The following is a 27,987-nucleotide window of genomic DNA, read 5'->3' as shown; positions in this document are numbered from 1 at the left end:
CTGGAGAATGCCACTTCAATATATACTCTGATCCGCCGGGGAGGAGCAAGAAGATGACTGCGATTGACACTAACTAGATTCTGACCGCAGTTTCTAACCCTGCATGCAACTTGGCCATTCACCACAGAGTTGCCGGTTATTAGGACGGGGGTTCCAGGAGGAGGTGACTGCAGGCCCCAATGATTATGCTGGGGCGAGCAAACGCCCATCTGTGGGTGAAGCTACTAGTGGCTAGTCTTGCTGTACAAAGAGCGCGGGCGCAGGGCTTAGTGGCGGTACCAGTCTGGAAGAACATTTGCGAATAGTTACTTGCGAGTATTTAGTAAGCATCCGGACTGCTCATGACGGAGGAGGCTAGAGCCTTCAAGGTTGAGAAAGTGATTGTGGTCGCAGGAATCTTCGTGCGCCAACCTATTGGCCTCGCTTAGGAAAGGGAGCAAGTCCACTGCACAAGCGGCCCCGGCTTAGCCAGCTGGTCAAAGGGAAGGAAAATTTCCCCTTAGGCTGTAATCGCACAAATACACTAGAAAGACAGCAACTGTCTCCCCGTGAAAGTGTCCGCTTGATGTTCGGAGCTCCAGGTGATCTCCATTGCCGATCGATCCATCTCCCTGGCTTGGGTAGATCTTGTTGGTGAACAATGTTCAAGTCCACTGCTTTCGCGTATTGCCCGGCAGGGTTAGGAGTATCAAAGGCTTCTGAGGACAGACGACGTTGCTCCTTCTTGAGGCTCATCATCATTTCATATATTCTGTACCTTGGTGGTCAGCACTTGGGGTGGGTGGAAATGAGGTACAGCTGGTGAAAGGCACTTGATGCAATATAAAATACCACCGGGAAGCCGTTAAGGGAGTCCATTTCTCCACTCGGGGTGGGTTTGTGTAGCTGTCTCTCCCTTTGTACATCGAACATTAAAACTTCTCCATATTTCGTTGTCCATCGAGGGCTCAGGGAGCCCGCAACCAGGCCGTTTGCCCTCTTCTTTCGGTAATGGAGTCAATTTGAACTACTCCCGTAAGCCGCTTTGTTCAATTGTTCATCTGTCAGTCTAACCTGTCCCAGCCTTCCTCCGCCGGTGAAGGAAGGTGACCGCAAATTGTCCCCAGCCCTGAGGTGGGCACTGAAGGGAGTAGCCGATACCGCTTGGGCCATTGCAGCGAATGAAGCCAAGGTGGCAGTGCCGGACCACTAGTGTGTCTTATGCGAGTGAAACTAGCGTCAGGAGGTGAGGGATCGGACTGGATAGGCTTTGGTTATGCCCATTCCACGGAACTCCTAGAGTGGTCGGTCCACAAAGTCATATTAGCAAGTTGGACTGAGTCTCTGCAGGCCCATGTCGCACTATCCATGATGTACAGGACAATCGATCGCTTCCGATCGTGTCTCGCCAATCCTACGATAGTGTGTTCACTGCCAGTGAAGACGAACAACTGATCTTGGTAGATGCTTACAACTCTTCTGCTCATTTATCTCTATTGTCTTTGATTATGATTTTCACTAAATGCTCAGAGTGACTGTGGCGCATCACAATCCCAAAGGCCGATCTAGGTCGCTCTGAACCATGCCATGACAAATACTCGCATATCCAGAATCCCGCGGCCAATCCCCCTCTAGCACGAATGCTCCACACTTCGTGCTCAACAGGGGGGAGGACCGGGGCAAATGCAAAGCGAAAAAAAAAGAGAAAACAAAATGAAAACATACAATTCAAGAAAAAGAAAATAGAAAAGGCAATCGCGCATCGATCAGGTATCATGTCATTTCTTCTTTCATCGTCATCGCTAAAATGCTCCGCAATTGTGGGGGTCAGCTAAAGAGGACCGAAGTAGAGAGAAAGAAGGAGAGAAAACGAGAAGGATCAGGTCCCCGGCAGCTCCATCGCGTTGCCGATTTGGGCCATAAAGTTGAAAAAGACATTAACCTGGTATAATTCGTCCAGGCGACGACAGAGTTTGTCGACGAAGCCGCGCTCGACAGAGCCCCGCTCGAATGTCTGGTATGCTACAATAATGGGGTATAGAATGCGATAAATGAAACAGCGGGGACCCTTGGTGATGTACGCCTCCAAGCTCCGGCAGATGTTGCAGGCCCACTGATACTGCTCATTGCGTGAGGGTGGAGTTGGATTGGCACCCGCGATAGTGATGCGTAGAGCCCAGTAGTAGCACATCACCGTGGTAAGCAAGAGATCGGGGTAGGTCAAGAGCCGGGGAGTGAAAATATGTCCGTCGTCCGGGTGGTGGCAGGCAAAATTGGGTAAGGAAGCATCCAATTTGTGATCGGACTCGACGATAGATCCGTGGGGATAGGTGGCGATGTGGTGGTGGTACCAGCTCTCCAGGCGACTGTCGAGAATTTGTGCCCAGCCACTTGGAGAGCCATGCCCGTTCAACAGTTCCTCGTACTTGAGCCGTCCGGATGCCAGTTCCGCTTGGTATTTCTCCGTCTGGGAAAGGTAGCAGGGCACCTCTGCCCCAATATCTAGCAGCTGGTGAAGAAGATCTTTCGGCTTGTGAGCCCAGGGGATTTTCATCCAATCCGGATGAACCAGAAATAATGGGCGCCGAAGAAGGATTGAGCCCGCGATCTGTGTGCATTGCGACTCAGTCAGAATCTGTTGTTGGAGGAAGAAAGTGATTCGTTCTCCTACCCAGTAAATGCGATGGTCCAGAAAGATGGCGTGGGCAATGCCGGTTTGGTGTTCCTCGGGTTTGCGCGACTGTAGCAGCTGCGCGGCCCCCAGCAAGTGCTTCATCAATGCGCCACTATCGCCGGTGAACACCTCGCGTATAATGAAAATGAAGGCGGCGACAAACACGTCCAAGGGCACAGTTCGACCACTACACCGTCGAAGAGCCCGACGCATCATGCGGATTGCGTACATGTTATGCCGATGGCCCGCCATCTCAATATCTCGGTCTCCCCAGGTGCGACCGATGAACATCAACGCAGTGTTTTCAAAGGCGACCTGCAGCAGTTCCGATCGACTTCTCATCTGGGATGCATCGCTCAGGATAAATCGTTTGAGCCCAGTCTCGCGCTTGCTGAGTGGGCAACAGTCTTCGATCAGGCGTTCGATGAAGATGTCCAAAACAGCTGCACCCGGGGAACACTCCAGGGGAATCTTGACTCCGTCGGCATCTTCATCATTGGCTTCGTTGTACCCCTCCTCCTCCTCGTCTTTGTCCTCGTCTTTGTCCTCGAGATTGTCCTCATCCGGTCCGAGGGTCGAGTCTAAGACACCGTGAGTACAATGGTTCCAACTGGCTCGGCTTCGAGACATCCCTGCCTCCCTCCTTCAGGTCGGTAGTGATCGGTCGACACCTACCTTTTCCCTTTTCATTGTCCCCTAGCAGACCTGGCCCGGTCAGACCCTGGGACTGCTCGCGGGGAGTTTCGTTGGCACTGTGCATAACCAGTTGTCGCACCGCTTCGAGGTGGGCTAATCGTCGTTCCAAGGTCCGACATCGCTCTTCCAGCTGGGTGATGTACTCGGATTGACTGATATAGTTCTGCTCCTCGGCGGATCGAGGGAATGTGCACTCTTCGGGGAGACCACGCAAACAGCATGATTTACACGGTAATACCCGGTTGCACTATGCGGCACGGGTCCTGATAAGCCCATGTTCGTGTTATCGAGAGAGGGACATTTGGAAAGAAACAAATTGTATGATTGGTTGAGGTATTGCTTAGGAGGTTCACCTTCACTTTTCGCTGGTGGCAAGGTAAACATGAATAGACTGGCCGTTGCTTGCGTTTGGCCTGCTGGACGGTCACTACCGGCTGGGGGTCATGGGGGTCATCCATGGTGGAGAGTCTGTCTGTAGAATGGCAGAAAACAGAATAATTCTGGGGAGAGTCAATTAATAGAAGTCGTGGACGATGCCGTCATGCGAATTGTCGATAGCCATGGTCTATATTTATAAAAGAAAGGCGAATTGACAGGACCCGTAATAATGGTGGACAGTAGAACTGGTAGGTAGGTACTGCGTAGTTACTGGGTACTGCAGTACACAATGGGACTCCATACACTACGGGAGACGGCAGTAGTGGTAACCAGGTTTAAGAAGTACTACTACTCAAGTACTGTACGGGAAAAGGTAGGGTAAGGGCAAGCAATCAGTAAGAAGGGTGTTTAAGTGGGGCTAGGGCTTGGGTTCCTCGCAAGTTTCATTCACCTCTGCAAATCATTCAGTCATTCAATCGGTCCAAAATGACTAAGGCCCTTTCCCCGGTCCCCAGGTGCCTCTCGGCCACGTCATCCAGTGGCGATAAGTCGAGGGTGAAGTAGCCGAAATGATCGGTCGGAGGAGAGCGATCCATCCACCATCATCCACCGTCCACCGATCCCTCTCGAACCAATGGGTCTGCGTATTGATCTCTGGTGACGGTTCGGTAATCTGTGACCATTCCGGATCACTTGCGACCGCCGGGGATGGGTGGTCTTACCTCTGAATTACACCCCGTTTCAAGGTGCACGGGAAATGGAAAACATAATCGCCCCGGACGGTCACCCTACACACCCTACACGGAAATACATAGGAGAGTACCTACGAGTATGTGAGTAACTCGAAGATGGTTCTGGTCTTGCTTCGCCCGCAAAGGCAGGGTCGACATGGGCCACATCGCCATGCCATGGCCGAATGGGCCCGTTCGGCCGATGCTCAACCGGAGAGGACAGAACCATGGTAGGGCCTCTTCGCTTCAACGGCTTTTTCGTGTTTCCACCCTCGTGGCTGGAGAGTTGCGGAGAAAGGTACAGTACAGGACAGAATATATGCATCACCGTCATCACACTGCTTCACAGGTGAAGATAGTCTAAAGTAAGGTCGGTGCCGCCGATCTGCAGAGATTTGATGAACCCAACGTCCCGCATGGATCCGCTCTCAGGAGTAATCGGTACTCACTGGGCACCACTAGAAATAATACACCCGTATGGATTACACCCTTGGGGCCTTTTACCCCTTCAGGCGACATGCGACATGCAGGATCACCATCTTTAGTGCCTGACTGTGCCTGACGCTGCCTGAAGGCGGCTGAACGGGAAGCGCTGGTCACGTGGCTGCCACTACCACCGCCCAGCTCGCTGATGCCTGAGGCAATATACTCTTCTCTGCCATTGCAATGACTAATACGTAAAGAGTGTCGCGAGCCCATCTCCCTCGTGGCACTCGCATGCCCATGCCGATACTCTCTACCTTGCTGGATGAATTGTTGCAACACACCTCCGTGACCTCGATGCGACCGACCCGGATGAGGGAAATGTCCATGGTCCATGGCGGTAGTCGCGTCACACCTGCAGGGTTGACGTGCTTGACACCCAGAGGAATAAATTCCTCTCGCTCCTGGACACTCCATCTCCCGATTGAACAAGTTTCATCTGCAACATTTTACTGACAAGGCGGCTTCACTGTGTTCGTCTGCAATGGCTCGGAACACAAACGATGTTCGAGTGCTGATCGCAGGCGCCGGCATCGCCGGCCTGGCGGCTGCAATCTCTCTCACTCGTCAAGCCTCCATCCCGAACCTCAAAGTGGCATTGTATGAGCAGGCGGATGAACTGAAGGAGATTGGAGCTAGCATTGCGCTCAGTCCCAATGTATGAAGCTTCCTATCCGAAAGGATGCGAATCAAGTGCCACCTGGGCTAACCTTCCATTGTTCCTCTAGGGCATGCGCACGTTGGAAAGGTTGGGGGTACACAATGCTCTCGCAGATGGAGTAGGATTCAGATCGCCGAGCGGCATCCCGCAGGTTTTCCGGTAGGTTCGTGTGAGAATGGGAGGTATCAATGCCAATAACAATTCTGATTCTGACGCAAAGTCAATCGTTGGCAGGCACTGGAAGACGAACCAAGTCCATTCGGTCGATACACACAACGATGTGCCCGATCCTCGTCACGCCACCACTCGCTTCCATCGAGGCCATCTTCATAGCGCACTTCTCGAGCATGTTCCGCGAGAGTCCATCCACTTGGGTAAAAAGACCGTCCGCGCCGAAGTGGACCACCAGAGTGTCTCACTATACTTCGACGATGGTACTAGCGCCCGCGGGGACATCCTGATCGGAGCTGATGGGCTTAGATCGGTGCGTTTCACTAGAAATTGGGTCGTTATCTTCCGGTCACGATCTGACAGGACGGTCGCATGCAGATTGTCCGACAATCATTTATCCCCAAGTATAAGCTACGGTTCAGCGGGAAGGTGTTTATGCGATCCACATTTGATGCATCACTGGTAGAGGGGAAAGTCTCTGATCTTCCCGCAGATGCGATTCACTGGGTTTGTACTCCGCTTTGGTCTCAAGGGACATCGCGCAAGGCTAACTCAAAGATAGTGGGGACCAAAGGACAACTTCTTCGCATCTCGTCTGGGTAGGTGGAGTTGGCGCGAAACAAGCGGAGCCACCTGTCTTACCCTCATCCTTTTTAGGCAAACAACAATACACAACGGTCGGCGCGTACAGCGATCCACGCACCACGGAAGAGGTCGAGAAGACCGTTTCATGGGACGAGGAGGGCGGCGTGGAGTTTCTCCGTGAAAGATACAAGGTATGTCAATCCATTCTCATGGCTCGTTCGCGCGATGTCTGTGATTCATATAACTCTCCAGGACTGGAATCCTGTCGTCAGAGCTCTGACGGAGCTCACTCCCTATACCAAACTCTACCCGAACTTTATCGGAGACTCTCTTGCGACCTGGGTTCTAGCCCCTCGAGTCACCCTGATTGGTGACGCTGCCCATGCCCATGGGGGGGCTTTCGCAGCTGGCGGCTCCTTGGCTTTGGACGATGCTCTAACTCTCGGACTCGCTTTTGGGCATGCTCTTAAAGGGCTGGATGCAGAGCAATCTCTCCTGGAAAGCAGTATTCAACTGGCACTGGAACTGTATAGCAGGGCGAGGCAACCTCATACGGAGAGATTACTTCGCATTGTCCACCGACAAGCCTCTGAGGGCCAGGGCCAGTCGCAGGTTGGGGACGATGAGGAACAGCAGCTCTCACGCCGTCTGCGGAATCGGGCCAGTACGGTTTGGCTGTCGGAGCATGATGCAGAGGCTGCATTCGCAGCAACAGTCGCCAAGCTGGAGGAAGAGAATATTGCTGAGAAGCAGTCCCGCGAGGTCAAACTTTGAGGGGATTGAGAAAATAGTCACCTGTCTATAAGCAAGAAAAGAGTGATTCAAGCTAACGATGATTCGACATCAGCATTCACTTGCTCGTGGACGGGGGACCGCCTAGCCTAATTTGGCAAGCAGACTCCAAATTGAACTGAAACCGTGGGAACTGAGGATCAGCACTAACAGTAACCGTAACACTCTATTCACCCTGGCCCAGCTTCTTCGGCCTCTTCTCTGGTGATCCTTCCTTATCTCTTACACGGTCTCTCTCTCTTTCTCTCTCCCACACACTCGCTCTCCGCCTTTTTCTCTGCATGCCCTCCCATCTTTACCTCCTTCTCTACAGCAGTCAACTCGAGTTGCGCAGCTAGTCCTCATCATACTCGAGTCACTTAAATCTGCAAGTGCTTCAACATGGAAGTCATCAAGACTGCGACCGTAAGTTCTACCCCACCATCCTGCTAGAGGCACAGACAGAGTCTTGGACTAATAACGACGCTACAAACAGTTCGGCCTTGCGCCCGTGGCCATCGAACCGCTGGCGAGCTTCTACCTGGCCGCTCTCACGGAAATCCAACAAACCTACCACCGATTGCCTGCCATTGCTGAGCTGGATTTAAGATTTACCCCTGTTTCCGGTCAATCTAAGACAATTGGTGGAAGTCTTGTCTTCCCATTTCTAGTGCGTCAGGTCTTGTCAGTGCCCTTTCAATGGTCGTTTTGCTGATTTCGGGCTCTGAATAGCTGTCCGCGACCGAACGCACCACTCTCAACCAAAGGAAGTCAGGCTTTGCCAACGTGGTTCATGCCTTGTCGACCCAGACTTTGTTTGTCGGGATGAATATGGAAGTCAAGGTTTTTTTTTCAAGCTTTGAACTACAAAAACAGGAATTGGCAACGATGGACGTCTCTTGATACATCGGGCCTAGGTCAGGTGAAATGTCCAATCTGTGAGTGAAGGTCTGAAATGCCAAGATATTGTTCGATTAGATGCAATGAGACTGTGAATCAATTGATCGATATATTAACTAAATAAGTAAGCCAGGTGAGATCGTACTGAAATGGGGTAGTCGGTGCAAACCAAATTTATCAGACCGCACAATCATCATTATCGACGAGCTGAGAAATCTCATGGATCTTCCAAACTAAGATCATGAATGTCTTGGTGAGTCTGCTTCTTCGCCGCCCGCTTGGCCCAGGCCTTGTCGTTGGACCAAACGCCGCAGGGTAGCACATTGCAGTGAGGAGGCCACAAGCGATCGACCTCCTTCTGCCACTCGTGCTCGACGATCAACATCCGTTCGGTCGCCCAGGGCAGCGCCATCAACGCAAAGAATCGGAGCTCCTTGCAGATGTGACTCACGACCCGCTCCCTATCCTCATCAGCATAGTTACAGATGGGACAGTGGTCCGGAAAGGGATCGAGGGGGAACCGCCGCGGAGAGTCAATGTCACGAAGCGTATACGATTTCTCCGGGTCATGATACACTCGAACATGCTTGTAGAACTGGTCCATGGCGAACGGCCGCGGCTTCATCAAGCAGTGGTCCAGCAGACAAGTCCCACTACCAACGTCGCTTTCGACGTGCTTCCACCACGCTTCCGGCTCCCGGTATCGAGGCGGGAGCGTGCGGAAGCAACATGGACACTCGAACTTGCCGGTGAGAGGATCAAGGATCTTCTCGCCAGGGGGTTGCAGGGCGGCCTCGAGAACAGCATTGGCCTGAGGGGGAGCCCGGAGGGGTGCCCCCGTGGCGAGGGCCTCAGCCTTCTCCTCATCCGTATAGATCCGGGCGGACTTGGCCTGCACCCAGAGGAATCGGTGGCGACGCGTCAGAGCGTCGCGGATTAGTCGCTGTTGAACCTCGGTCAGTTCCGTCGGTTGGCCATCGGCGCCGATTTCGGGCTTGCCCTGGCGGGCAAGAAGCCACCGGGTGATGTCCTGGCGGAACTTGGCGTGGTCCTTCGGCAGAAAGGCATGGTCGGCGAAATACCATTGCCATTTGCCACTAGGCAGTTCCCGAGACATTGATTTGTTTGTGCTTGGCGATAGGGTACGAAGTTGCGAGCTTAGTTGACACCAAAGCGAACGGGTCGCGAGAGTGCAGTGATGCGGACCGTTTGAGTGGACCTCCGACGAGGGCAAGTCGAGTATTTATAGTATTGATGTCACAGCATCAAGAACAGTGCGGTCGCAGAACGTGTTCTTCAGGGGAGCTTACAGAATACAAACGAGGGTATGAACACTGTGCTTGTTCAGAAAGGCTTATGTTCGAGATAAAGAGCGCCAGACACAACCAATTCATGCAGTTACTCTAAGCAAGTGGTTGGAGATTGAGATTAACAAAGATAGATGCCGGAAGTCATCAGTCAATTTAGACACCTGAAAGAGAAGCCAGCACAATAGTAACAAATTGCCATGAACGCTCACCCACTCAACCGACCAAGCAGCTCGTCACGAATACTCTCGGCCAGCTTGAACAACGAAGGGCAGCGAAGGATCGTCAGAACACTTCTATCCACGCCAAGATGTTGCCGAACCCAATTGCGGATCTCCATAACCACCAGGGAGTCAATCCCAAGGCTCGAGAATGAGTCTGTGGGGACAATGCTGCCTTGATCTCTCATGAGGAAATCAGCCAAAGCCACTGCAATAGCCTCAGTGATCTTCATCACCGCTGCCTCCTCTTCAAGGAGTATTGGCTGTGTGGCGGCGGAAGCGAGGAATTCTCGTAGACTGTTGGGCTTCGATGAAGCCGTTGTAGAGGTTTCGCCACCCCCGTCAAGATTGCCATAGATGCCGAAACGAATATCCTTCTTCCATGCGACCCGGTTGGCCGGAGAGGAGGCAGGAACGGCCGTGTTGAGGCCCAGTACAATCTGGCTCGGATTGCTATATGTCTGCGTAGGGAGTTTATTTGCAACGGGGTGTGATCGCTGCACGGCCAATGCCATCGCCTGCATAAACATATCCTCATTGAGTACAAAGGCTCCAGTATCCTGGAATTGACGCAGTACGTTCTGGTTGCGAGCCACGAAACCGACGTCGCCCATCACACCAAGGTCAATGACAGAGGCTGGAAGACCCTGATGATAACGATACTGCACAAATGCGTCCAGGAACGTGTTGGCAGCAGCGTAGTTTGCCTGACCCCACTGCCCACAGAGGCCACTGCAGGATGAAATGAGGATGAAAAAGTCCAGATTAGACGGAAGGACATTATGGAGGTTCCAAGTGCCTTGCACCTTGGGCTCCACAACGGTTACCCAGTCAGAATATGTCATCTTCCCCAGAGAGACGTCCTGCGTACATGAACGATCAGCACCAAAACGGAGTCAGCAGGGGGAAGAACAAGAACACGCACCCTCAACACCATTGACATGTTCAAGACGCCAGCAATTGGGGCGGTGGCCTGCGCAACACACTTCTTCACATCACCGAGTTCACAGACGCTGCCAGCCACCAATTGGACCCGGCATCCCTGAGATTCCAGGTCCTCAACAAAGGTATCACTTTCAACTGCGTGTAGGGCAGTTCGTGACAGAAAGACCAGGTTGCGGGCACCATGTTCAACCATCCACGAAGCCACAGCCCGTCCCAGGCCACCAAGTCCGCCAACAAGCAGATAACTCCGCTCTTGCTGGAAGATTGGACTGGGGTTGACTGTCATAGTCCCCAGAACCCCTGGATCGTCTGGCATCTGTATCACAATCTTGCCAATGTGAGAACCGGACTGCATCAAGCGGAAGGCCTCGTGGATGTTTGCTGCCGGAAAGATGTTTGAGATCGGGTCGGGCGTGATCACTCCAGCCTCGATCCAGTTGACACAACGTCTTAGAATGCTGGTTGTCCGTCAATTATATTGAAGTGTTGACTCCAGAGCAAGCAGGGATACTGACTCGGTCACTATCCAGGGACGGACGCGCGTTATCTCCCTCAGTTCAAGTCCAACGAAGGTTCGATTTGCTTCGAAAAGTTCCATCGCCAGCTTAGCCTTGCGACGAAAATCACGAATGCCGATCTCGACCATGACTCCAAACTCGGCCACACATGTCCACGAGGCGTGGAGAAGGTCGCCGGTCAACGAGTTGAGAACAACGTCCACTCCCCGACCGTTGGTGGCGTCCATAACATCTTTAACGAAAGATGAACTACGTGAATGGAAGATATGGGACCGCGGTATATTGCAATTCCGAACCAAATATTCGACCTTTGTCTCGGCTCCCACCGTGCAGTAGATCTAGGAAGAACATATCAGTCCCGGCTTCCTCGTCAGTGACGAAACTCACCTCGGCGCCTATCATCCGGGCAACCTGGATAGCAGCTAGGCCAACCCCACCACACGCCGAGTGAATGAGGACAGCCTGGGAGAGCGCCCATCAGTCACTATCAAACGCTTACCCCCTAGAATTGTAGGCTCACCTGTCCCCGTTGCAAATTTGCCTTTTCAATCAATGCCATCGCCGAGGTTGCATAGACACATGGCAATGCAGCGGCTTGCTCGAAGGACGTGGATTTCGTTACCTGTACACAACAGGATTCGTTAAGTGTCATATAGGTGGTAAAGCATCCAGTACCCATGTATATAACGTGGTCCCCGACCGACACATGCCGGACATCGGGGCCGACAGCATGAACTATTCCGGCTCCTTCTAAACCAAGCAACGTGGTGCTTTCGTCGAGGACACCGGATGCAATGAGCACATCCTTTTAATTTATAAGCTCACATTAAACAACTGAAGAGCGGAATGAAGCATACGCGGAAGTTCAGGCCGACAGCTTGGGTCCGAACCAGAACATTGCATCCCTCCACTTGCGCATCCCGGCCATCGACCCATTTTATAGTTCGCAGGAGACCAGGACTCTCGATGGCAAGATGTTTGATCGACGATCGATCAGGCGAGCTATACTGTTCGTACGATTGTGCAACTGTCTGCCAATGCATCCTTGGAATAACAATCTCGTTCTCGACGATGGCATATTCCCAGTCTGAGCTCATCGCCTCTGAAGTGTTCCTCGTGGCTATCCAACAGAATATCTTCGTGATGCAGTCAGCTGTGGTTTGCGAGGGACGGCTGTGATCAATTTCGACAGTATATAACTTGACTGCGAGTTCGTTCCGTGCAGTTCGAGCCAGTCCTAGCGTCATGGCAGCCCTGGGATCTGAACAGCCCACCTGTGCTGACCGCGTTACCCATATCAAATTGCTCTTTAATGTCTGCAACATTGACATCGTGGATCTGAACTTCGCTTCTGGCATAGCATGAATCACCGGGTCATCCAGGTCAATCAGCGAGATGACGTCCTGATCAGGCAGAGGTAGATTTCCCGGCCCGAGAGGTTCGACGCGGATGCCTCGACGTTGGAGGCTATGCAATACTCGTTGGGCCCACGGTGCCATAGGGTCATGACATAGCAGGGTTACTTCGTGAGGCTCAGCACGGGCATTTGCTACCGATGCAATCATACAGGCGCTGAGATGATACGGAGGGATGTTGTCCAGCATAGAAGCGTGTGGTGTTTGAAATCCTGCTTCCACAAGCTCTCTCGACCATCTTTCCGGGGACACATACGGCTGCTCAAGGCGATCATCCTCTTGACCGATCCACCATTCCGGTAGAAAGCCCTTGCATCTCAATTAGTCGGGGGTCGCGGAAGGGGAGCGCATCGATTCCGCATCACGGACTTACCATGACATAGCTTATAAAATTCGTCTCTTTGAATGCAAACATCAGTACAGGAAGAGGTACAGCTGTGATAGGGCAACCACTGACCTGGGCACAATTCCTGCAGTAACAGTCGGCCTTCCTGCTTAAGCAGCATACGGACGTTTTTCAAAGACCTTTGCAAACTCGGCGTTGCATGCACGACCTTGTTGATTAGCCAAGATCATGATAAAGAGACGAAATGCCTCACATTATTGGCTATAATCAAATCGTAGCTTCCAGGCTCCAAGCCTTGCTGCAGCGGATCCTGACGTAGGTCCAATACGACGTATTCTAAACCCTCATACTCGGTAAATCGCTCCTTGGCCGCTGTGACATAGCCAGGCAAGATATCAGTATAAGTGTACGTGCTGTAGAGGCGTTCTCCAGAAGACGATCTTAAGGCTTTCAGTGCCTTGAACATTGTGGTGCCGGTCCCAGCGCCAACTTCCAGCACCTTCAGCCGTGGGTTTGTGTGACCGATGAGTTGAAATAAACCATCGTAGTCCCAAGCATCTGCGAGTCTATAGAGACTATGGAGTAGGTTGTCCTCTGATAGAAGCTGCAACGCATCTTGTGCACCGGCAAACATTGCTGCAGACGCCTGGCACATACGATGCACAGCAATGCTAAACGCATCGTATGGGGAACCATTGAGTTGGAGGATTATGTCTTCGATCCTGTCTTGTAGACCTTCACCGCATAACTCCCAGAGTCGAAGGTCCTGGGAGACTATTCGATTCAAGCCGGTCTGATACACTTCCAGCTGCGTCTTTATCCAAGCAAGGTGCTTCTGTAGGTGTTCCGGTGAATCATCCGTCCGATAAGCTCGATTTCGAGTCTGAATCATGCACGCAAGTACCAGCTCTTCCAATAAATGCCAATCTTCTGTGCACTGCTTTGCGCAGTGCAGGTAATCTCGCAACTCAGTGAAATCAGCGTGAGGTCTCCACTCGAAGTGCGCGATCAACGGGAAGTCCATTGTCGACTCATCTCGTTTGCTCAACGCTGAAACTTTCAGGCCCTTCAAACTCAGGAAAATCTGTCCGGCTCTGTGTGCTACAATATCTGCAACATAAGAGCCTCTCTCCACAGCTCGCACCTCGGCTGTGATGTTGAGGCTATTACTAGTTGGCGAAATGACCACCTCCTCAATGAAAGTGGGAACGCAAACTTGACGATACCTCCGAAATATGCCGCGGTGGGCTGCAACGATAGAAATCTGAGAGCACTGGTCAATTCGGGCTGGATGCAGGGCGTAGGTATCTGTGATTCCTCCCTGCTCAGCTGGAATGACGCCGGCCGCTCGGTTCTCGGTAGTAGCGGCAGAGATATCCTGTAGGCTTTGGAACATCCCGCTATACCCAAATCCAACACGGCGGAGAACTTCATACCAGGTATCTACATTGAGTTTGCGAGCAAAGCAAGGAGGTGACTCCGATACGGCCATGGAGATTGAGTCGTTGACGCCGCATCTAGCCTCCCCATAGCAGTGTCTAGTCCACGTAGTTCCATCGAAAGAATTGACACCAAACCGGTACCATGTCGTCTTCTCGGTGGGATCAGGATCGAGGGCGCTGAGGATGGTGATAAACTCGGTTGCGTGGTCGAGATGCATGACAGCTGCAGAGGCGAGGGTGACATGGCGAAGGCTGTAAGTCCGGTCCCCTTCCAATTGTCGCAAGGCTTCCCCAATCATTGCTATGAACCCACCAGCAGGAAATACCGTCTGCCCTTCCATTTCATGGCCTGCCAGCCATGGAACATTCTCGATAGCCAGAATATTTCTCCAGCAAGGCTCATTTCCAGTCTCGGCTACCCGAACACCCAGGAGCTCATGCGGAGGGAATTGACGGAATCGCCATTCGCGGGCGACGCGTGGCTCATTCCAATGCGAAGAATCGGGCTGCCAACAGTATTGAGGGAGGTCCGTCACAAGCTGTCCAGGAGGACAGATCTGATGGTAGTCCAGAGGAACGTTCTGCTGATAAAGTCTTCCGGCAAGGTCGAGAAGACAGGGCTCACAGCTCTGCTGTCTAACCAATGTACTGAGATGTGTGTCTGACCGACCAAGCTCGCGGACCACATGTCCCATTGGGCCTTTGAGTGCAGGATGCGGTCCAATCTCGATGAACAGAAGAGGATCACTGTAGTCTCGGAGAAGCGACCGAAGGGAAGAATTGAACAAGACAGGGCTTTCCATGTTCCGACGCCAGTACGCCGCTCCCAGACAGCCAGCTCCAGTCAGTTTGTCCCCCGTGACCGCGGAATAAAAGGGAATCTTGGGATCGTTGCTATGAATGAGCTGGTGGATGTGTCGTTCTTACTCCGGTCCAAGCTCATGCATGTGATCTAGTCAGTTGTAGCATGTGTCAAAATTACAAGCATTGGAATCGAGAGACTCACGAGAGTGAAATGCTTTTTGGACGCGCAATACACGCGCCAGAACATCTGGTCGCTCCGATTGGACTCGACTGACCACCTTCTCGACCTGAAGCGCGTCGCCTGAGATAGTAACGCTTGACTGGCTGTTTTCACAAGCAATGACCACCCCAGCTTCTAACAGAGAAGACATCTCTCCTCTCCCTAACCCGATCGCGGCCATCAAACCATTGCGCGGGGATCTTTCGTTGCTGATGCCGCGAAAGGTCGCTGCTGCTATGGCGCCTTCAGCGGTGATTGCACCAGAAGCGTAAGCAGCGGCCATTTCACCGGAAGAGTGACCCAGCACCACCACTGGGGTGACACCCCAGGATTGCAATACATCAACCAGCCCAAGCTGAACCGCGATCGTCAAGGGATGGCCCATTTCCGCTTGGTAGACGCGACTGACATGTTCGGGCTTCCGCATCTCCTCTTCGATGTTCCATGGTGGCGCGGAGGGCAGAGAGGCCAGAAACCTGTCTAACCTCCTGATTGTGTGGCGGAAGGTTGCATTGGAATTGATGAGGCTCGCCCCCATTTCAGGCCACTGAGCTCCTTGTCCAGTGAACACCCATGCAACCTTTGGCACTGGCCCAATGCGAACCACGCTGGAAAGGGATGGTGGTGGTGCGGGATTCATCACGATGTACGCCCGATACGAGTGATGAATGCGGCGGTTAGCCAGAGTGTAAGCCACATCTTTGCTAGATGCTCTACTCCCCTGGAGATAATCCTGGTGGTTGTTGACAGACCGTTCAACAGCATCGCGACACTGGGCAGAGAACAGTAAGAGCTTCGCTTGGCTCTCCTGTGGTCTTCCTTCACCCACAGGGAACCGCATAGGCTCAATTCCACATTGTTTAGGCGAATCAATAATAGCCTCGAGAGGGTCAGTCAAGTGCGAAAAACCGGGAGAATAGGCTCCTTTTGACGACAACACTTACATGAGCATTCACACCTCCGATCCCAAACGAATTTATACTGATCCTTTCAGCACGATTTGCGGGCCACGGCTCGAGTTCAGTTGGTACATGCAATCTGGCTTGTTCAAATGGAACTGGATGGAGGTTAGACTGTGATGCATATCTCTAGTCATGGATTGCGCTGGTCTCACTGTCTGGATTAGGGTGGTCGAAATTGATGTTGGGGGGCACTTGGCAGTGTTGGAGAGCGAGAACGGCCTTGATGAGACTCGTCAAGCCCGCTGCGCCCTCCGAGTGGCCGACATTGGGCTTCACCTGCATGCCAATGATCAGATGGGAGACAATCCGTCAAGAAGACTCCAATGTCCATACCGACATGATGATCACCCCCTTCTCGCCGAAACAATTGGCTACCGCGGCAGCTTCACGTGGATCCCCAACCGGAGTACCAGTGCCGTGGCATTCGACCAGGGCCGTTTGCGAAACATCGTAGAGTCCACAGGCCTGATACGTTTCACGGATCAGTGCCTCTTGGGCAGTAGTACTTGGGATCGTCATCCCTTGGGTCCGACCGTCACAGTTGACCCTGGTTCCCCGAATGATAGCATGAATGTGATCCCCATCTTGCATAGCCTGGCTAGCCTTCTTGATATAAACGGCATTTAAGGCTTCCCCCCGAGCATAGCCGTCGGCTGCTGCATCAAAGGTTTTGCATGTCCCAGTTGGAGATAGTAGGCCCTGGTCACTCAAAGCCAAAGTCATCGTCGGAGAGAATATGAGGCTTGTCCCGCACACTAAAGCACTCTCACAGTCGCCAGCCCGGATTGCTTTGCAGGCCAGATCTAGGCAGACCAACGAGGACGAGCATCCTGTTTTCACCGTCATGCTGTCATTCCCTGCGTTAGCACCTCTCCTTCCATAGCAGAGAGCAACGAACCTTGGCCCGTGCAGATCGAATTCATAAGAGACGCGATTACTGAGCACAAAGTCTCCGTAACCTGTAAACCGATATCCCCCCATATGTTGGGTCTCCTTTGCATTGAGGTCGAGCCAGTCCTCACCAAATACACCCACATAGCAGCCGACCTTACTACCACGCCACGAGGTAGTTCCAGCGTTCTCAAAACATTCGTATACAACTTCGAGGAGTTGCCGTTGCTCAGGGTCCAGACGCTGAAGTTCTTTCTTGGAGGTGGTGAAGACGGTGTTATCGAATTGTCGAATGTCGACCTGCTGAAGGAAATAGCCCTGTTTCGCACGGATTGTTCCCAGCTTCCCATCCGGATCATGAAAGGCATCACTGTTGTACCGATCTGGCGGCACCTCACAAAGACCACTTCTCTTCTCCACCAGCAACCTCCAGAAGTCCTCCGCATTGCGCACCTTGCCGGGCAGTCGCATTGCCATGCCTACGATGGCAATCAAATCGCCTCCAGCCGATCTTCCTTCGATTTCTGCCTCATCGTTGGTTGGCCCCATAGTTCAGGCACAGGGACGTCGCTGCGAAATAGCCGTTCGGGGTGGGTCAAATGCTGGAGAGAGGTCCTGCGGTTTGGCTGCTGCTATGTGCCTAGCTGAATTCAGAACAGAAGGTTCATTCTCGGAGAATTGAGAGCATGATCTAGGTGCCTGGGGTTCCTGAGACCTCACATGCTGAGCTGGCCCACCCGGCCCATCCCGGGGTTTAATTAACTCCGTGGGGTGCACATGGTGTGACTCCACATATGGAGGCGACTAGGGGCGTCAGCTTGTTATGTGGCATCCCAGGCTCTGTTGCAAGATTGCTCATAAACAAACATCATATCGGGCGAAGAGTGATCATTTGTGGGCTATACCGGCACAGTGTGCTTAATGAGCAGGCACATAGCCGCAGGCCGAGCGTACCGAGCCATTTGCGAGGAGATTGCAATCAAGCAGGCTCGTTCTACATTGAAGCATGAAATGAGCAGTCATGCAGTGCGGCCCGACATCCTAACGGACGCTGCATTGATCCCTGTGCTTATACTACCGGGCTACTCCATATTTGGTAAACAAAGGATCAGTTAGCAGTCGATCCAAGCAACTCTCTTCCACCCCCACCAAGATCTCCATCCCGCCATCCGGCAGTACTGGAAGCACAACTTGAGCGCCATTGATGCATCCAATGTGCGGCACGCGAACGGCCTCAATACGATGGCCTAGTGAAGAGCCCCAGTCCAGCCCGTACAGTTTGAAGTTCAACCAGGAGGTCTGCACACAATTATACCCAGGAACATCCAGGAAGGCGGTTGGGACCAATCGATCGACATCTTCGAGCCGGTCCACCAAAGCAACGACATCGTCCGTGAATTGCTTGTCAGCCCGCAGGATGGCCTTTCGGATCTGAATGGCTAGATCGGCCAGGCTCAAGGTACTCAGCATCTTGCGAATGGGAAGAATAACAGCAACGTACTCCAGGAAGCATCCTAGAGTGTCCGGGTGGATTGGGGGATCCGTTCGTTGGCGCCCATCGATAGCGAGATTGAAAACAGAGACGGGATCACCCTCCAGTGTATCCAAGGGTGACTGGACTGCCATCACGGTTCGCCAGAGAAGTGCGGAGAGAGCGTCGTTGGTGGAGATCCATTTCTGGTCGGAGGGCTCGGTAGCCTTGCCAGGCGATGCCTCGACCTTCAAGGCTGCAAGAGAGTCCGGGGAGAAGTAAAAGACCTGACCACGATGGTTCAAGGAGGTCATCTTGGGTGGTGCTCCGGGCGGCGTGAAAGGAAGGAGGGTATATTCAGGATGGTTTTCCAGTTCGCCCGCATTGCGACCTGAGGGCTTGGTCACTTGCTCACGGTCTTTCCAGACGGCGTCGGGAAGTTGAATTGGGGCCACGATTTCCAGCCCCTGTGCACGACGACATTCTTCTGCCCAAATCGCCGTCCACGTGGAGAATGAGTTACCATCTCCTGCCATGTGTAAAATGCACCATGTGAGTACCAGTCCCCCGCGGATGAAGTTGGCCTGCACAAGGGAAACTGGCATTCGTTCTCCAGCTGAGGGCCAGACCGATCGACGGCAGAATGTATCGGCATCGAAGGCAGCCACGGGGAAATGCTGATGTTTCAGTCCGGCGTAGTCAGAGGCATAGGAGTCACGCAGGTCTTTGACGAGGATCTGTGTTGCGTCGCGGGTGTCCCGCGGCTGAAATCTCATTACGCCCTTTTGCTTCGTCTCGAGGTCGGGAACTGCCTCAGACGCCACCACCGGGATCCGTTGTGTGAGAGCCTGGTACCCGGCCTCTAGGGCTCCAGCCACTTCATCCAAATCATAATCGTCTTGCAGCTGGAAAGGGAAGACGTAGCGCAGATATCCCTTAGGTCCGATACGCTCCAAGGCTGTGAGCCCCAGGACTGGTTGATCCCCGATTGACCCCATGGTTATCACTTCGCTCTGTCAGCGGAGCTCCAGGCAAGCCAGGTATGAAAAGGTCAGTAAGGGGACAATGGCCGGTTTATTAAACCTTTCGGCGGAGTGGCCCGATGCCAGCATTTTGGACTGTGCCACACTCCGGCACACAAGTTCCTCATCTATCTACCAGGGGGCAATTCAATATCAGCTATCTAAGGATTAGGGAGAGGAGTTTCCTGTTTCAATCCCTGCCGGTCCAGAAGTAGCGCCATGCCGGACAAGATTCGAGTAGTCTACTGTTGTACGTCTTTCACTAAAAGATAGTGCTGATGGCCAGCCCCACCCGCAATGGCGAACCGTTGTCCTTGCCACTTCAGTTGATAATGGATCTGATAGAAGCTCAATCTTGGCAATTGGCCATGTCAATGGCACAATGGCACGTCTGACCACTGGAAGGAGATCTGTTTCTGTCCTGAAGCAGAGCAGGGGGACTCTCAGGAGTTGTGGGTTGAGTCAGCTGGGCTCCTGGAGCAGCCGTGCAGCGCCTTCCGGCGGGCCGCGTCGGCGACTATAATGACAGCAATTAAGCATGAATCCTACACTAAGGCTTTCCGCGGTTCAAACACCCGCCCAACAAACAGCCTTGGTAATAAGACACTTGACCCACCTGTTAATCCCTCCAACAACCGTCGACCATTCATAGTGTGGCTAGCCCTTGGGTGGACTGGCAAGTAATATCCGATAGTGTCGGGGACAACAGGGTGGCCATGACTGGCGCCTCCTGAGGCGAGTTGGTCGGATTTTGGAGTGACGACAACTTTGCTTGGTCCGTGGCCAGAGGACAGGCATCGGCACCTGTGACTCTGTGGAATCCATTCTTGATACTTAAGAGAATCCATGGACTGATGCGTGGCTTGGTGACCACATACGCAATGCTATGGCCGAGGATCCAGCGATCCGCGCGCTCTTTGGACCAGCACCGGCCAATGTCGACCTTACTGCGAGCGCTGTCGCCGTGAACAATGCGGCTGTTGTTGCCATGCTCGTTTTGGCTGCGATGGCGGTCATGCTCCGCTTCACTGCGCGACTGGTCCTTGGAAATGCCCTCATGGCCGACGACTGGGCCATCATTGCTGCCCTGGTGAGTGTGATGCGGCTGAGATTGAGCACCTCCTCTGACTCAATGTTTCTAGCTCTGCATAGGTGCCACGACTGGGTTAAGCATCGCGGGTGAGTATTGAAATTGGATCTGGGATGTGACCACCCTGCTCATGAGCCGTGTAGGAGGTATGACTGGTGCTGGGAAGCACATTTGGTCCGTCACACTGGAGGAACTGATGCGCCTTTACCGAGTCAGTCGAAAATTCCCCTTTCCCCAAACCTGCGGTTCTCCTGTGCTGATGGGTTAGGAAGTAGCTTTTATTCTCCTATACCTTCATCTACGCCTCCTCCTGCACCTGCACCAGACTCTCCATTCTTTGTTTCTACTGGAGAGTCTTCTCGCCCCTGAAGCCGATATTGAAAGTTGCACTGTGGTTCGGCGCTTTCCTGACACTTGCCTACCCGATCATCGTTTGGGTGGCCATGAGCAATTCGTGCAAGCCCGTCACATACTTCTGGACGCAATTCGGCGGGACGAGCGGCAAATGCATCGACGTGGACCGATTCTTCCTGGCCGCGGGCATCCTCAACATGCTGAATGACTTCATCATCTTAATCATCCCCTTTCCTCGGATCGTCAAGCTGCAGATGAGTGTGCAGAAGAAACTGGCCATCAGCGGAATCATGGCGGTGGGTATTTTGTACGTCCCCCTCGGCCCCCTAAAGCACATCCACCATGGATCCAGCTAAGCCGGTGCATGCTAGTGTGTGTGTTGCCAGCATCATTCGCATCCGATACCTGTCGATCTTCATGAGCTCGACGGATCTAACCTGGCTGATGGGACCCGTGTTCATCTGGTCCAGCATTGAGCCATCGGTCGCTGTCGTCTGCGCTTGCATGCCTCATCTTGCACCTCTGGCGCGGCTGGCTCATCGGACCCTCGCGTCCAGTTTCCATTCCCGACGATCGACGACCGAGTCATCTGGACGACCACGAAAGCTACCAAGTGGATCGAGGCAGGGTGTTCAAAAGGGCCACCGATTCAGCCAGCGAGGACCAACGTTTGACTTCGGGTTTGAGCAGCTGAAGAAGACGGCCAATGACGACGAGATCGGCCTGACGAATTATGTTACGGCGAGGCCCAACTACATGGGCAAGCCCTCGTCCATCGAATCAGTCTTGGAGGTGGATGGTCGTGCTCAGGAGATCGCGGTGCAGTCGAGTTTTGTGCAGTCGTCTTCACTGAAGAGCTCCCTGTGACGAGCATTGTCTGCACTGAAACTTGTGTCACCGCGTGTACCTTGCTCAAGTAGTTTCAGGAAACAGTCATCTGTGCGCAGCAGTCCGTAGAAACCTGGAATGATCAACTCATCCTGTAGAGAAGACTAAATGAGATGAGAACGTTCGCGTGACTGGTTAGCCTCGACTCAGAAAAGTGGAGAGAGGTAGAAATAAAGAAAAAAACAAAATAGAATCGCATTCAAACGGGTGAGAATTCATCATGATCCTGATCAACACCAAGAGGGTCCGGGGCGGAAGAAGTGCGAAGAAGAGAGCGACGTCGACGCGGAAGCATCAACAGCCGACCAATGACTCATCCCTTAGTCATCCGGCAGCCGCGGTGGATCTACGGAGAGCGACAGAGACCGGGTAAGTTAGTTAGCAGGACAGCTCCAGGGCCAACAATTCAAGCACTATGTTACTCCTGAATTCGGGGTATAGCTACGGCAGTCTCTAATAGGCACTCTACAGTCGAAGGAATAAAGCTCTGTTCCAAGTCCGTTAAATAAAGGTAGTTGAGTTGTATTGTAAGGTGTGCTCACTGCAGGGTCCTTCCCCGTCTGTACCAAAAACAATATATTGTGCACCTGTCGAGCAATATGCACCTCATTGAAAATTGTACTGTCCTAGAAAATCACTTATCTGCATCTAGAGTGCTGGAATAACAGCTAGCATATCCCTGGTTCTTAGTTTTAGCTTTCGAATATTCCTCCTTCCAACCTGGAGTGAGTTGGTGCCAGCATTGTCAGGTGTCAGCCGGGCGGGACGGGACGGTACAGCACAAGTAGACCGACCGATTGATAAGAACCCGCCGGGGGACGGTGGGCGGATCAGATTATTTTCGCCGCCATCATCTTCCTCCGAGCTCCCTTCCCCCCTCCCTTTTTGACTCCTCTCCATCACTCACTTCTTCGTGAACGCAATCCTGCTTCCCATCACCGCAGTCCCTGGAATTGATCATTCAGAATGCATTTTCAGTCTGCTCTGGCCTCGCCCAGAGGTCACCCTGGTATCCTGCACCCATACGTACTGTACCAATCTGCTGCCCCCCCCACCCCCTGGCGCTCGCTCACCGTGCTAACATCCAAACACCATCTCTCAGGCCCCCCGACTGGTCGCCTTCGAGTACATCCGCGGCTCTCGCCCCAAGCCTCACACGCTCATCTTTATCGGAGGTCTCTCCGATGGCCTACACACGGTCGATTACCTCTCCGATCTCATTCTCGCCCTCCAAGATACCGAATGGTCCGTCGTCACACCGCTGCTCTCCTCCTCCTACGCCGGCTGGGGCATGAGCTCGCTTGCGCAGGACATTGACGAGATGGCTCAGTGCGTGGGCTACATACGCGACCACAAGAAATCCCTATATGGGCACGGGAAGGTGGTCATCATGGGCCATTCCACCGGAAGTCAGGACGTCATGCATTACATCAGTTGCGCCAACCCGCGCCCACGCCACCCAATCCTGGATCGAGACATCCCCGAAGGACAATACGTGGGGGCAACGCGACCATCGGTGGATGGAGCGATCATGCAGGCGCCGGTGTCCGACCGGGAGGCTGCTTTGTGGCTAAGCAAGCTCGGGACCGAGTACGATACTCCGGAGGAAATTCAGGAAGTGTATCGGAAGACGATTCAGGAAGCGCAAAAGCGGACGTATGAGACTGGGGGCGGGGATGGGTCCACGATCTATGACACGATTGTGCCACTGGCCACTACGACGCGCATGTACTACCCGGCTGATACGCCCCTGAGCAGTCGTCGGTTCTTGAGCCTGCTCAGTCCTCAAAGCCCCCAGCGACCGGACGAAGACGACCTGTTCAGCTCGGATCTTCCGGACGAGCACCTACAAACCACCTTTGGCATGATCCGAGCCCGAGGGGTGTTGCATGGAAAGGGCAAATTGATGGTGCTGTATTCTGGACGGGACCAGTCGGTTCCTCCGTGGGTCGATAAGGTGGCGCTGTTGCAGCGATGGCGGACGATTCTCGGGGATGAGACGTGGCACCGAAACAGCACAATCATCCCGGGCGCATCGCATGCTTTGAGTGACCCCGACCAGGCTGAGCCCCGAAGAATCCTGGTAGAGAGGGTGACAGGGTATCTGGATGATGTGAGGACACTTTAGTCACTGGTTTTCCAGCACGTTTCTGCACCTCACAGCTGCAGACGCCCACCGAACGGGGTTTTGATCTTCATGCAACATTGAGAGGAGCCATGACAAACCTCTCGAATCAGCCGAATCGGTTATTTGCTTTTTCTCGTACACGGAGCTTATTCCCCTTCACGGTATCTGACAAAACCCTGGCATTGAATCAGTCCATTGGACCTCCAGTCCTGCCACTTGCATCAGCCCAGGGAATAGCATCCCTGCACCGTGCACACATCCCCTCCGACCGAAAATTGAGATTTCCATCGGGGTGGGTGTGAATGGTCATGATCCCTGCATGGCCGAGAGGGGAAATGCAACCCCCGCCACGAACCCCGCCTGACCTTCGTCATGGCTGCCCCGCGATGGTTACAAAAGCTTTCCCTCCCACCGCCATGGGCTACGATTCGCATCCACTGGAATTACTAGGAAAGGCACCATGGGTTCCCTTGGAGATGTTCACCGACGCCCATACCAACCAACACCGGCCGACATTACCATTAACAACCGCGGCCCCCAAGACCCACCCAAAATTCTGTTTCGGAATGTTCGCATTCTCGATTCAACCGGCACAGAGCCATATTGTGGTGATGTACTGATTGAAGGCGAGCGCATCCTCTCGGTCGGCCAAGTCGATCCCACCGCCACCCAAGGAGCACTGGTCATCGACGGTGGTGGCACCAAGACACTCATGTCCGGACTGGCGGACTCGCATACTCACCTCAGCTGGAACAATGCGGCTACCCTGGATGAACTCACCAGTCTTCCACTCGAGGAACATGTCTTGCATACCGCAAACTCAGCCCGAACCTACCTTGACCACGGCTATACCATGTGTTTCGGAGCTGCTGCGGCCCAACCGCGACTTGACATTGCCATCAAAGCTGCGATCAAATCGGGCTTAATCCCCGGCCCACGCACTTTAGCCAACTGTCCAGAGCTGACCAAGCCCGACGGAGCGATCGTTCCTCAGATCTCGCGCTATGCAGATGGGCCGGAGGAGATGCGCAAGGTGGTTCGAGAATTCGTCGAACTGGGCGCCGACAATATCAAATTGAGTATGACCGGGGACAACGTACACCCCACGATGCCCAGTGAGGAAACGTACTTCGATCTGGAGGAGACGGTTGCGGCAGTGGAGGAGGCACATCTTCATGGCAAACGGGTCTGCGCCCATGCTCGGAGTGCTGCCTCGGTCAAGCAATGTGTGCAGGCCGGGGTCGATGTCATTTATCATGCAAGTTTCACGGATGAGGAAGGTATGGATCTTCTCGAGCAGCACAAAGACTCCGTCTGGGTGGCTCCGGCTATCAATCTCATGTACGCGATGGTGCAGGGTGACGCAGAGCCTTACGGAGTGTCGCCCAAAGTGGCCGAGCAGAAGGGGATCACGTACGAGGTCGAGGTCGCTTGTCAAGCCATGCGCGAGATGCGTCGTAGGGGGATCCGCGTCCTCCCTGGTGGTGATTACGGGTTTGCCTGGGCCCCCCATGGCACCTATGCGCGCGATCTAAAGCACTTGGTGGATTTGTTTGGGTACACGCCGATGGAGAGCATTCTGGCTGCGACCGCGATGGCAGGCGAGCTCATGGGCTATCCGGACGAGCTTGGAAAAGTGCAGCCAGGCTATTTCGCCGATGTGATTTTGGTAGATGGCGATCCTTTGCGCGATATCAGTGTCTTGCAGAACAAGAATCGTCTACACGCGATTCTAATCAACGGCCACATTCACAAGAATACTCACTCGGCAGGGGAGGTTCTGGCGTGAGGACAAGGGAGACTATGGGGCTCAGGAAGGTTTATGCGATTACCAGCCTCACTACACAGTCGTTGAATGCATCTCAAGGCCGTTGTCAATTGTATAATCACTCAGAAGTAAACCAAGTCATGTCTCATAGAAGCCAAGCAAAGCTCGAAGTATTTCTCCACCAATCATCATGCAGAAGCTTCTCCGCATAAACTGGATATCCCCCCTCATTCTGACACCAATGCAAAGGTGGCATCTCCAAACCAAAACCACTGCGTCATGTATACCAACCCAATCATCCCCGGGTTCAATCCCGATCCTTCCATCGTGCGGGTTAACTCTGACTATTTCCTGGTCACCTCTTCGTTCGAATATGTCCCTGGGGCTCCGATCTACCACAGCACCGACCTGATCCAGTGGACCCTGATCGGCCATGCACTTACACGCCCGAGCCAGCTGCAGATCCAAACCCCCGAGCCCGGTGGCGGTGTCTGGGCCACCACACTGCGTTACCACGAGGGGTTCTTTTATTGTCTCGCTGCCTGTTTTCAACGCTATCGACCCCAAGAAGACGACCGCGTCTGGCCGCGGGGATTCTACGTGAAGACCGCGAACATCTGGGATTCTGACTCGTGGTCGGATCCAGTCTACTTCGATCAAGTCGGCTTCGATCAGGATGTGAGTGTCTGTGTCTCCTTGAATTCCGGTCGGGGCTCATGCTGTACAGCTCTTCTGGGACGACGATGGCACCATTTACCTGTCATCGACCTACCGCAAACTGGATCGCACCCCCCGCGCCAATTTGAAAGACTTCGCCGTGCACATCGTGCCGGTAGACCTGGAGACGGGCGCCTCCTTGGCTGAGCCTCGCTTGATCCGGGAATCAGCGTCGGGGGTGGCTGAGGGCTCGCATCTCTTCCGTCGCGGGGAGTACTACTATCTCTTCACGGCCGAGGGAGGCACTGAGAGTGGACATTGTGAATGGGTGTCGCGCAGTAAAACCAGTCCGCTCGGTCCCTGGGAGGTCGCGCCTACCAATCCTCTGTGGCGGAATGGACTCTCCGATGAAGTCCAGAATACTGGGCATGCGGACTTGGTCGAGGATACCGAGGGGCAGTGGTGGGTGGTGCTGTTGGGGGTACGGCCGGTCTGGCGGGATGGCGTGTGGGAGGAGTCGGTGTTCGGTGAGTCAATCCCCTCGGGTATGAAAGATGCGCCCCTGTGATTAAGTGTGTGATTAGGCCGTGAAACCTTCCTAGTCCCGATGAATTGGGAGAACGACTGGCCGGTCATCAACGGTGGCGAGAAGATTCCGCTGGAATACGCGGGACCTCAGCTGTATCAGTGGCAGCCCCCAGTCGCCTGGCGCGATGACTTCACGCAGCCCCAGTTGCAGCTAGGGTGGTACCGAAAGAATACGCCGGTCTTGCGCGACTTTTCGCTCACCGCGCGAGAGGGTTGTCTCCGGCTCTACGGTGGGCCGTACAATCTGTCTGTCCCGACGTGTCCGACGCTCTTCTTGCGCAAACAGACCCATCGCGTCTGTACCTGGGAGACCCGGGTCTCTTTCGAGTCGAAGCAGAAGCACACCGAGGCCGGCACGGTGGTGTGGTGGAACTACCTCACGTACAGCAGCATGGGCGTGCAGGGGTCGGACACAGGGGGTCGCATGGTGCGGTTCCAGCCTGCGCAGGGGGATGCTGTAGAGATACCTCTACAGAATGCGCAGTCGGACGTGATCTTTGTTGTCGAATGTGGCCCATCGTACCGATTCGGGTTCCGGGAGGCTGCTCCGGATGGAGACCAGACGAGGCTGCAGTGGGTGGGAGACGTGGGAAATGATACCATGACAAGGCCACCAAGGGTTGGGGCGGCATTTACTGGAATGATGCTGGGTGTCTATGCCTTTGGCGAATGCCAGAGGTGCTTGGCTCCAGCCGACTTTCATTATGCAATGTGGCGATAAGCTGGGTGACAGGAAATGTGGTGTTGCTATATTCTCTACTAGATTTGATGCCAGAAAGCAGGTGTAGGGTTTCTTTCTTGTGTTACTACCACGGCTGCAATAGAGACAATGCATGAACAATGACTTTCGATCTTGTCTGGGTTCCCCATCATCTACACAAAGAATTTGTCCTCACTCAGTGCTTGTTCTCAAAGACCGAA

At 53.5% G+C, this 27,987-nt stretch overlaps 10 protein-coding genes across 10 annotated transcripts; 6 read left to right on the top strand and 4 right to left on the bottom strand.

Moving 5' to 3' along the window:
* Nucleotides 1–1,490: 1,490 nt before the first annotated feature.
* On the bottom strand, nucleotides 1,491–3,873 carry BO72DRAFT_444156 (uncharacterized protein). The gene is made up of 3 exons (XM_040943742.1): nucleotides 3,329–3,873; nucleotides 2,651–3,234; nucleotides 1,491–2,587 (listed from the first exon to the last, which is right to left on the bottom strand). Exons 1-3 carry the CDS (start codon nucleotides 3,411–3,413, stop codon nucleotides 1,859–1,861), a joined length of 1,398 nt encoding a protein of 465 aa, XP_040806240.1. The 5' UTR covers nucleotides 3,414–3,873; the 3' UTR covers nucleotides 1,491–1,858.
* Nucleotides 3,874–5,425: 1,552 nt separating this feature from the next.
* BO72DRAFT_367814 (putative monooxygenase) lies at nucleotides 5,426–7,132 on the top strand (the record flags this gene model as incomplete). The annotated part of the gene is made up of 7 exons (XM_040940855.1): nucleotides 5,426–5,599; nucleotides 5,670–5,761; nucleotides 5,837–6,086; nucleotides 6,152–6,280; nucleotides 6,336–6,372; nucleotides 6,431–6,549; nucleotides 6,611–7,132. 7 exons carry the CDS (start codon nucleotides 5,426–5,428, stop codon nucleotides 7,130–7,132), a joined length of 1,323 nt encoding a protein of 440 aa, XP_040806239.1.
* Nucleotides 7,133–7,531: 399 nt separating this feature from the next.
* Nucleotides 7,532–8,032, top strand: BO72DRAFT_491852 (uncharacterized protein; the record flags this gene model as incomplete). The annotated part of the gene is made up of 3 exons (XM_040948230.1): nucleotides 7,532–7,555; nucleotides 7,626–7,799; nucleotides 7,862–8,032. 3 exons carry the CDS (start codon nucleotides 7,532–7,534, stop codon nucleotides 8,030–8,032), a joined length of 369 nt encoding a protein of 122 aa, XP_040806238.1.
* A 122-nt stretch (nucleotides 8,033–8,154) lies between these two features.
* BO72DRAFT_444151 (uncharacterized protein) lies at nucleotides 8,155–9,353 on the bottom strand. The gene has a single exon (XM_040943741.1). The coding sequence runs from the start codon at nucleotides 9,144–9,146 to the stop codon at nucleotides 8,247–8,249; it is 900 nt and encodes a 299-aa protein (XP_040806237.1). The 5' UTR covers nucleotides 9,147–9,353; the 3' UTR covers nucleotides 8,155–8,246.
* A 120-nt stretch (nucleotides 9,354–9,473) lies between these two features.
* BO72DRAFT_524051 (type I polyketide synthase) lies at nucleotides 9,474–17,977 on the bottom strand. Its single transcript, XM_040949834.1, has 14 exons — nucleotides 17,108–17,977; nucleotides 16,543–17,056; nucleotides 16,362–16,485; nucleotides 16,192–16,304; nucleotides 15,230–16,127; nucleotides 13,035–15,145; nucleotides 12,893–12,989; nucleotides 12,809–12,834; nucleotides 11,878–12,744; nucleotides 11,541–11,825; nucleotides 11,408–11,482; nucleotides 11,018–11,358; nucleotides 10,483–10,960; nucleotides 9,474–10,420 (listed from the first exon to the last, which is right to left on the bottom strand). The coding sequence occupies exons 1-14, from the start codon at nucleotides 17,647–17,649 to the stop codon at nucleotides 9,545–9,547; spliced, it is 7,347 nt and encodes a 2,448-aa protein (XP_040806236.1). The 5' UTR covers nucleotides 17,650–17,977; the 3' UTR covers nucleotides 9,474–9,544.
* On the bottom strand, nucleotides 17,653–19,569 carry BO72DRAFT_465049 (uncharacterized protein; the record flags this gene model as incomplete). The annotated part of the gene is made up of 2 exons (XM_040946678.1): nucleotides 17,653–17,904; nucleotides 18,187–19,569. 2 exons carry the CDS (start codon nucleotides 19,567–19,569, stop codon nucleotides 17,653–17,655), a joined length of 1,635 nt encoding a protein of 544 aa, XP_040806235.1.
* Nucleotides 19,570–20,479: 910 nt separating this feature from the next.
* Nucleotides 20,480–22,166, top strand: BO72DRAFT_474362 (uncharacterized protein; the record flags this gene model as incomplete). Its single annotated transcript, XM_040947258.1, has 5 exons — nucleotides 20,480–20,683; nucleotides 20,736–20,772; nucleotides 20,827–20,894; nucleotides 20,959–21,344; nucleotides 21,409–22,166. The coding sequence occupies 5 exons, from the start codon at nucleotides 20,480–20,482 to the stop codon at nucleotides 21,902–21,904; spliced, it is 1,191 nt and encodes a 396-aa protein (XP_040806234.1). The 3' UTR covers nucleotides 21,905–22,166.
* Nucleotides 22,167–22,891: 725 nt separating this feature from the next.
* Nucleotides 22,892–24,053, top strand: BO72DRAFT_367857 (putative hydrolases or acyltransferase; the record flags this gene model as incomplete). The annotated part of the gene is made up of 2 exons (XM_040940857.1): nucleotides 22,892–22,951; nucleotides 23,028–24,053. The coding sequence occupies 2 exons, from the start codon at nucleotides 22,892–22,894 to the stop codon at nucleotides 24,051–24,053; spliced, it is 1,086 nt and encodes a 361-aa protein (XP_040806233.1).
* Nucleotides 24,054–24,283: 230 nt separating this feature from the next.
* BO72DRAFT_141016 (dipeptidase) lies at nucleotides 24,284–26,056 on the top strand. Its single transcript, XM_040939174.1, has one exon. The coding sequence runs from the start codon at nucleotides 24,514–24,516 to the stop codon at nucleotides 25,840–25,842; it is 1,329 nt and encodes a 442-aa protein (XP_040806232.1). The 5' UTR covers nucleotides 24,284–24,513; the 3' UTR covers nucleotides 25,843–26,056.
* A 21-nt stretch (nucleotides 26,057–26,077) lies between these two features.
* Nucleotides 26,078–27,848, top strand: BO72DRAFT_395298 (glycoside hydrolase family 43 protein). Its single transcript, XM_040941991.1, has 3 exons — nucleotides 26,078–26,499; nucleotides 26,549–27,005; nucleotides 27,063–27,848. Exons 1-3 carry the CDS (start codon nucleotides 26,101–26,103, stop codon nucleotides 27,785–27,787), a joined length of 1,581 nt encoding a protein of 526 aa, XP_040806231.1. The 5' UTR covers nucleotides 26,078–26,100; the 3' UTR covers nucleotides 27,788–27,848.
* Nucleotides 27,849–27,987: the final 139 nt, after the last annotated feature.

Source organism: Aspergillus fijiensis (assembly GCF_003184825.1).
Source record: "Aspergillus fijiensis CBS 313.89 unplaced genomic scaffold BO72scaffold_3, whole genome shotgun sequence".
NCBI lineage: Eukaryota > Fungi > Ascomycota > Eurotiomycetes > Eurotiales > Aspergillaceae > Aspergillus > Aspergillus fijiensis.
Note: the sequence above shows the minus strand (reverse complement) of the source record. Positions and strands in the feature narration are given on the sequence as shown.

Coding starts and splice junctions, on each gene's coding strand:
- BO72DRAFT_444156 (XM_040943742.1), bottom strand. CDS start 3,413: ATGCACAGTGCCAACGAAACTCCCCGCGAGCAGTCCCAGGGTCTGACC. Junction 3,235..3,328: donor GGACAATGAAAAGGGAAAAG/GTAGGTGTCGAC, acceptor ACGGTGTCTTAG/ACTCGACCCTCGGACCGGAT. Junction 2,588..2,650: donor TGGACCATCGCATTTACTGG/GTAGGAGAACGA, acceptor CAATGCACACAG/ATCGCGGGCTCAATCCTTCT.
- BO72DRAFT_444151 (XM_040943741.1), bottom strand. CDS start 9,146: ATGTCTCGGGAACTGCCTAGTGGCAAATGGCAATGGTATTTCGCCGAC.
- BO72DRAFT_524051 (XM_040949834.1), bottom strand. CDS start 17,649: ATGGGGCCAACCAACGATGAGGCAGAAATCGAAGGAAGATCGGCTGGA. Junction 17,057..17,107: donor TTCGATCTGCACGGGCCAAG/GTTCGTTGCTCT, acceptor AGGGAATGACAG/CATGACGGTGAAAACAGGAT. Junction 10,421..10,482: donor ACATGTCAATGGTGTTGAGG/GTGCGTGTTCTT, acceptor TCATGTACGCAG/GACGTCTCTCTGGGGAAGAT.
- BO72DRAFT_141016 (XM_040939174.1), top strand. CDS start 24,514: ATGGGTTCCCTTGGAGATGTTCACCGACGCCCATACCAACCAACACCG.
- BO72DRAFT_395298 (XM_040941991.1), top strand. CDS start 26,101: ATGTATACCAACCCAATCATCCCCGGGTTCAATCCCGATCCTTCCATC. Junction 26,500..26,548: donor AAGTCGGCTTCGATCAGGAT/GTGAGTGTCTGT, acceptor CATGCTGTACAG/CTCTTCTGGGACGACGATGG. Junction 27,006..27,062: donor GTGGGAGGAGTCGGTGTTCG/GTGAGTCAATCC, acceptor GTGTGTGATTAG/GCCGTGAAACCTTCCTAGTC.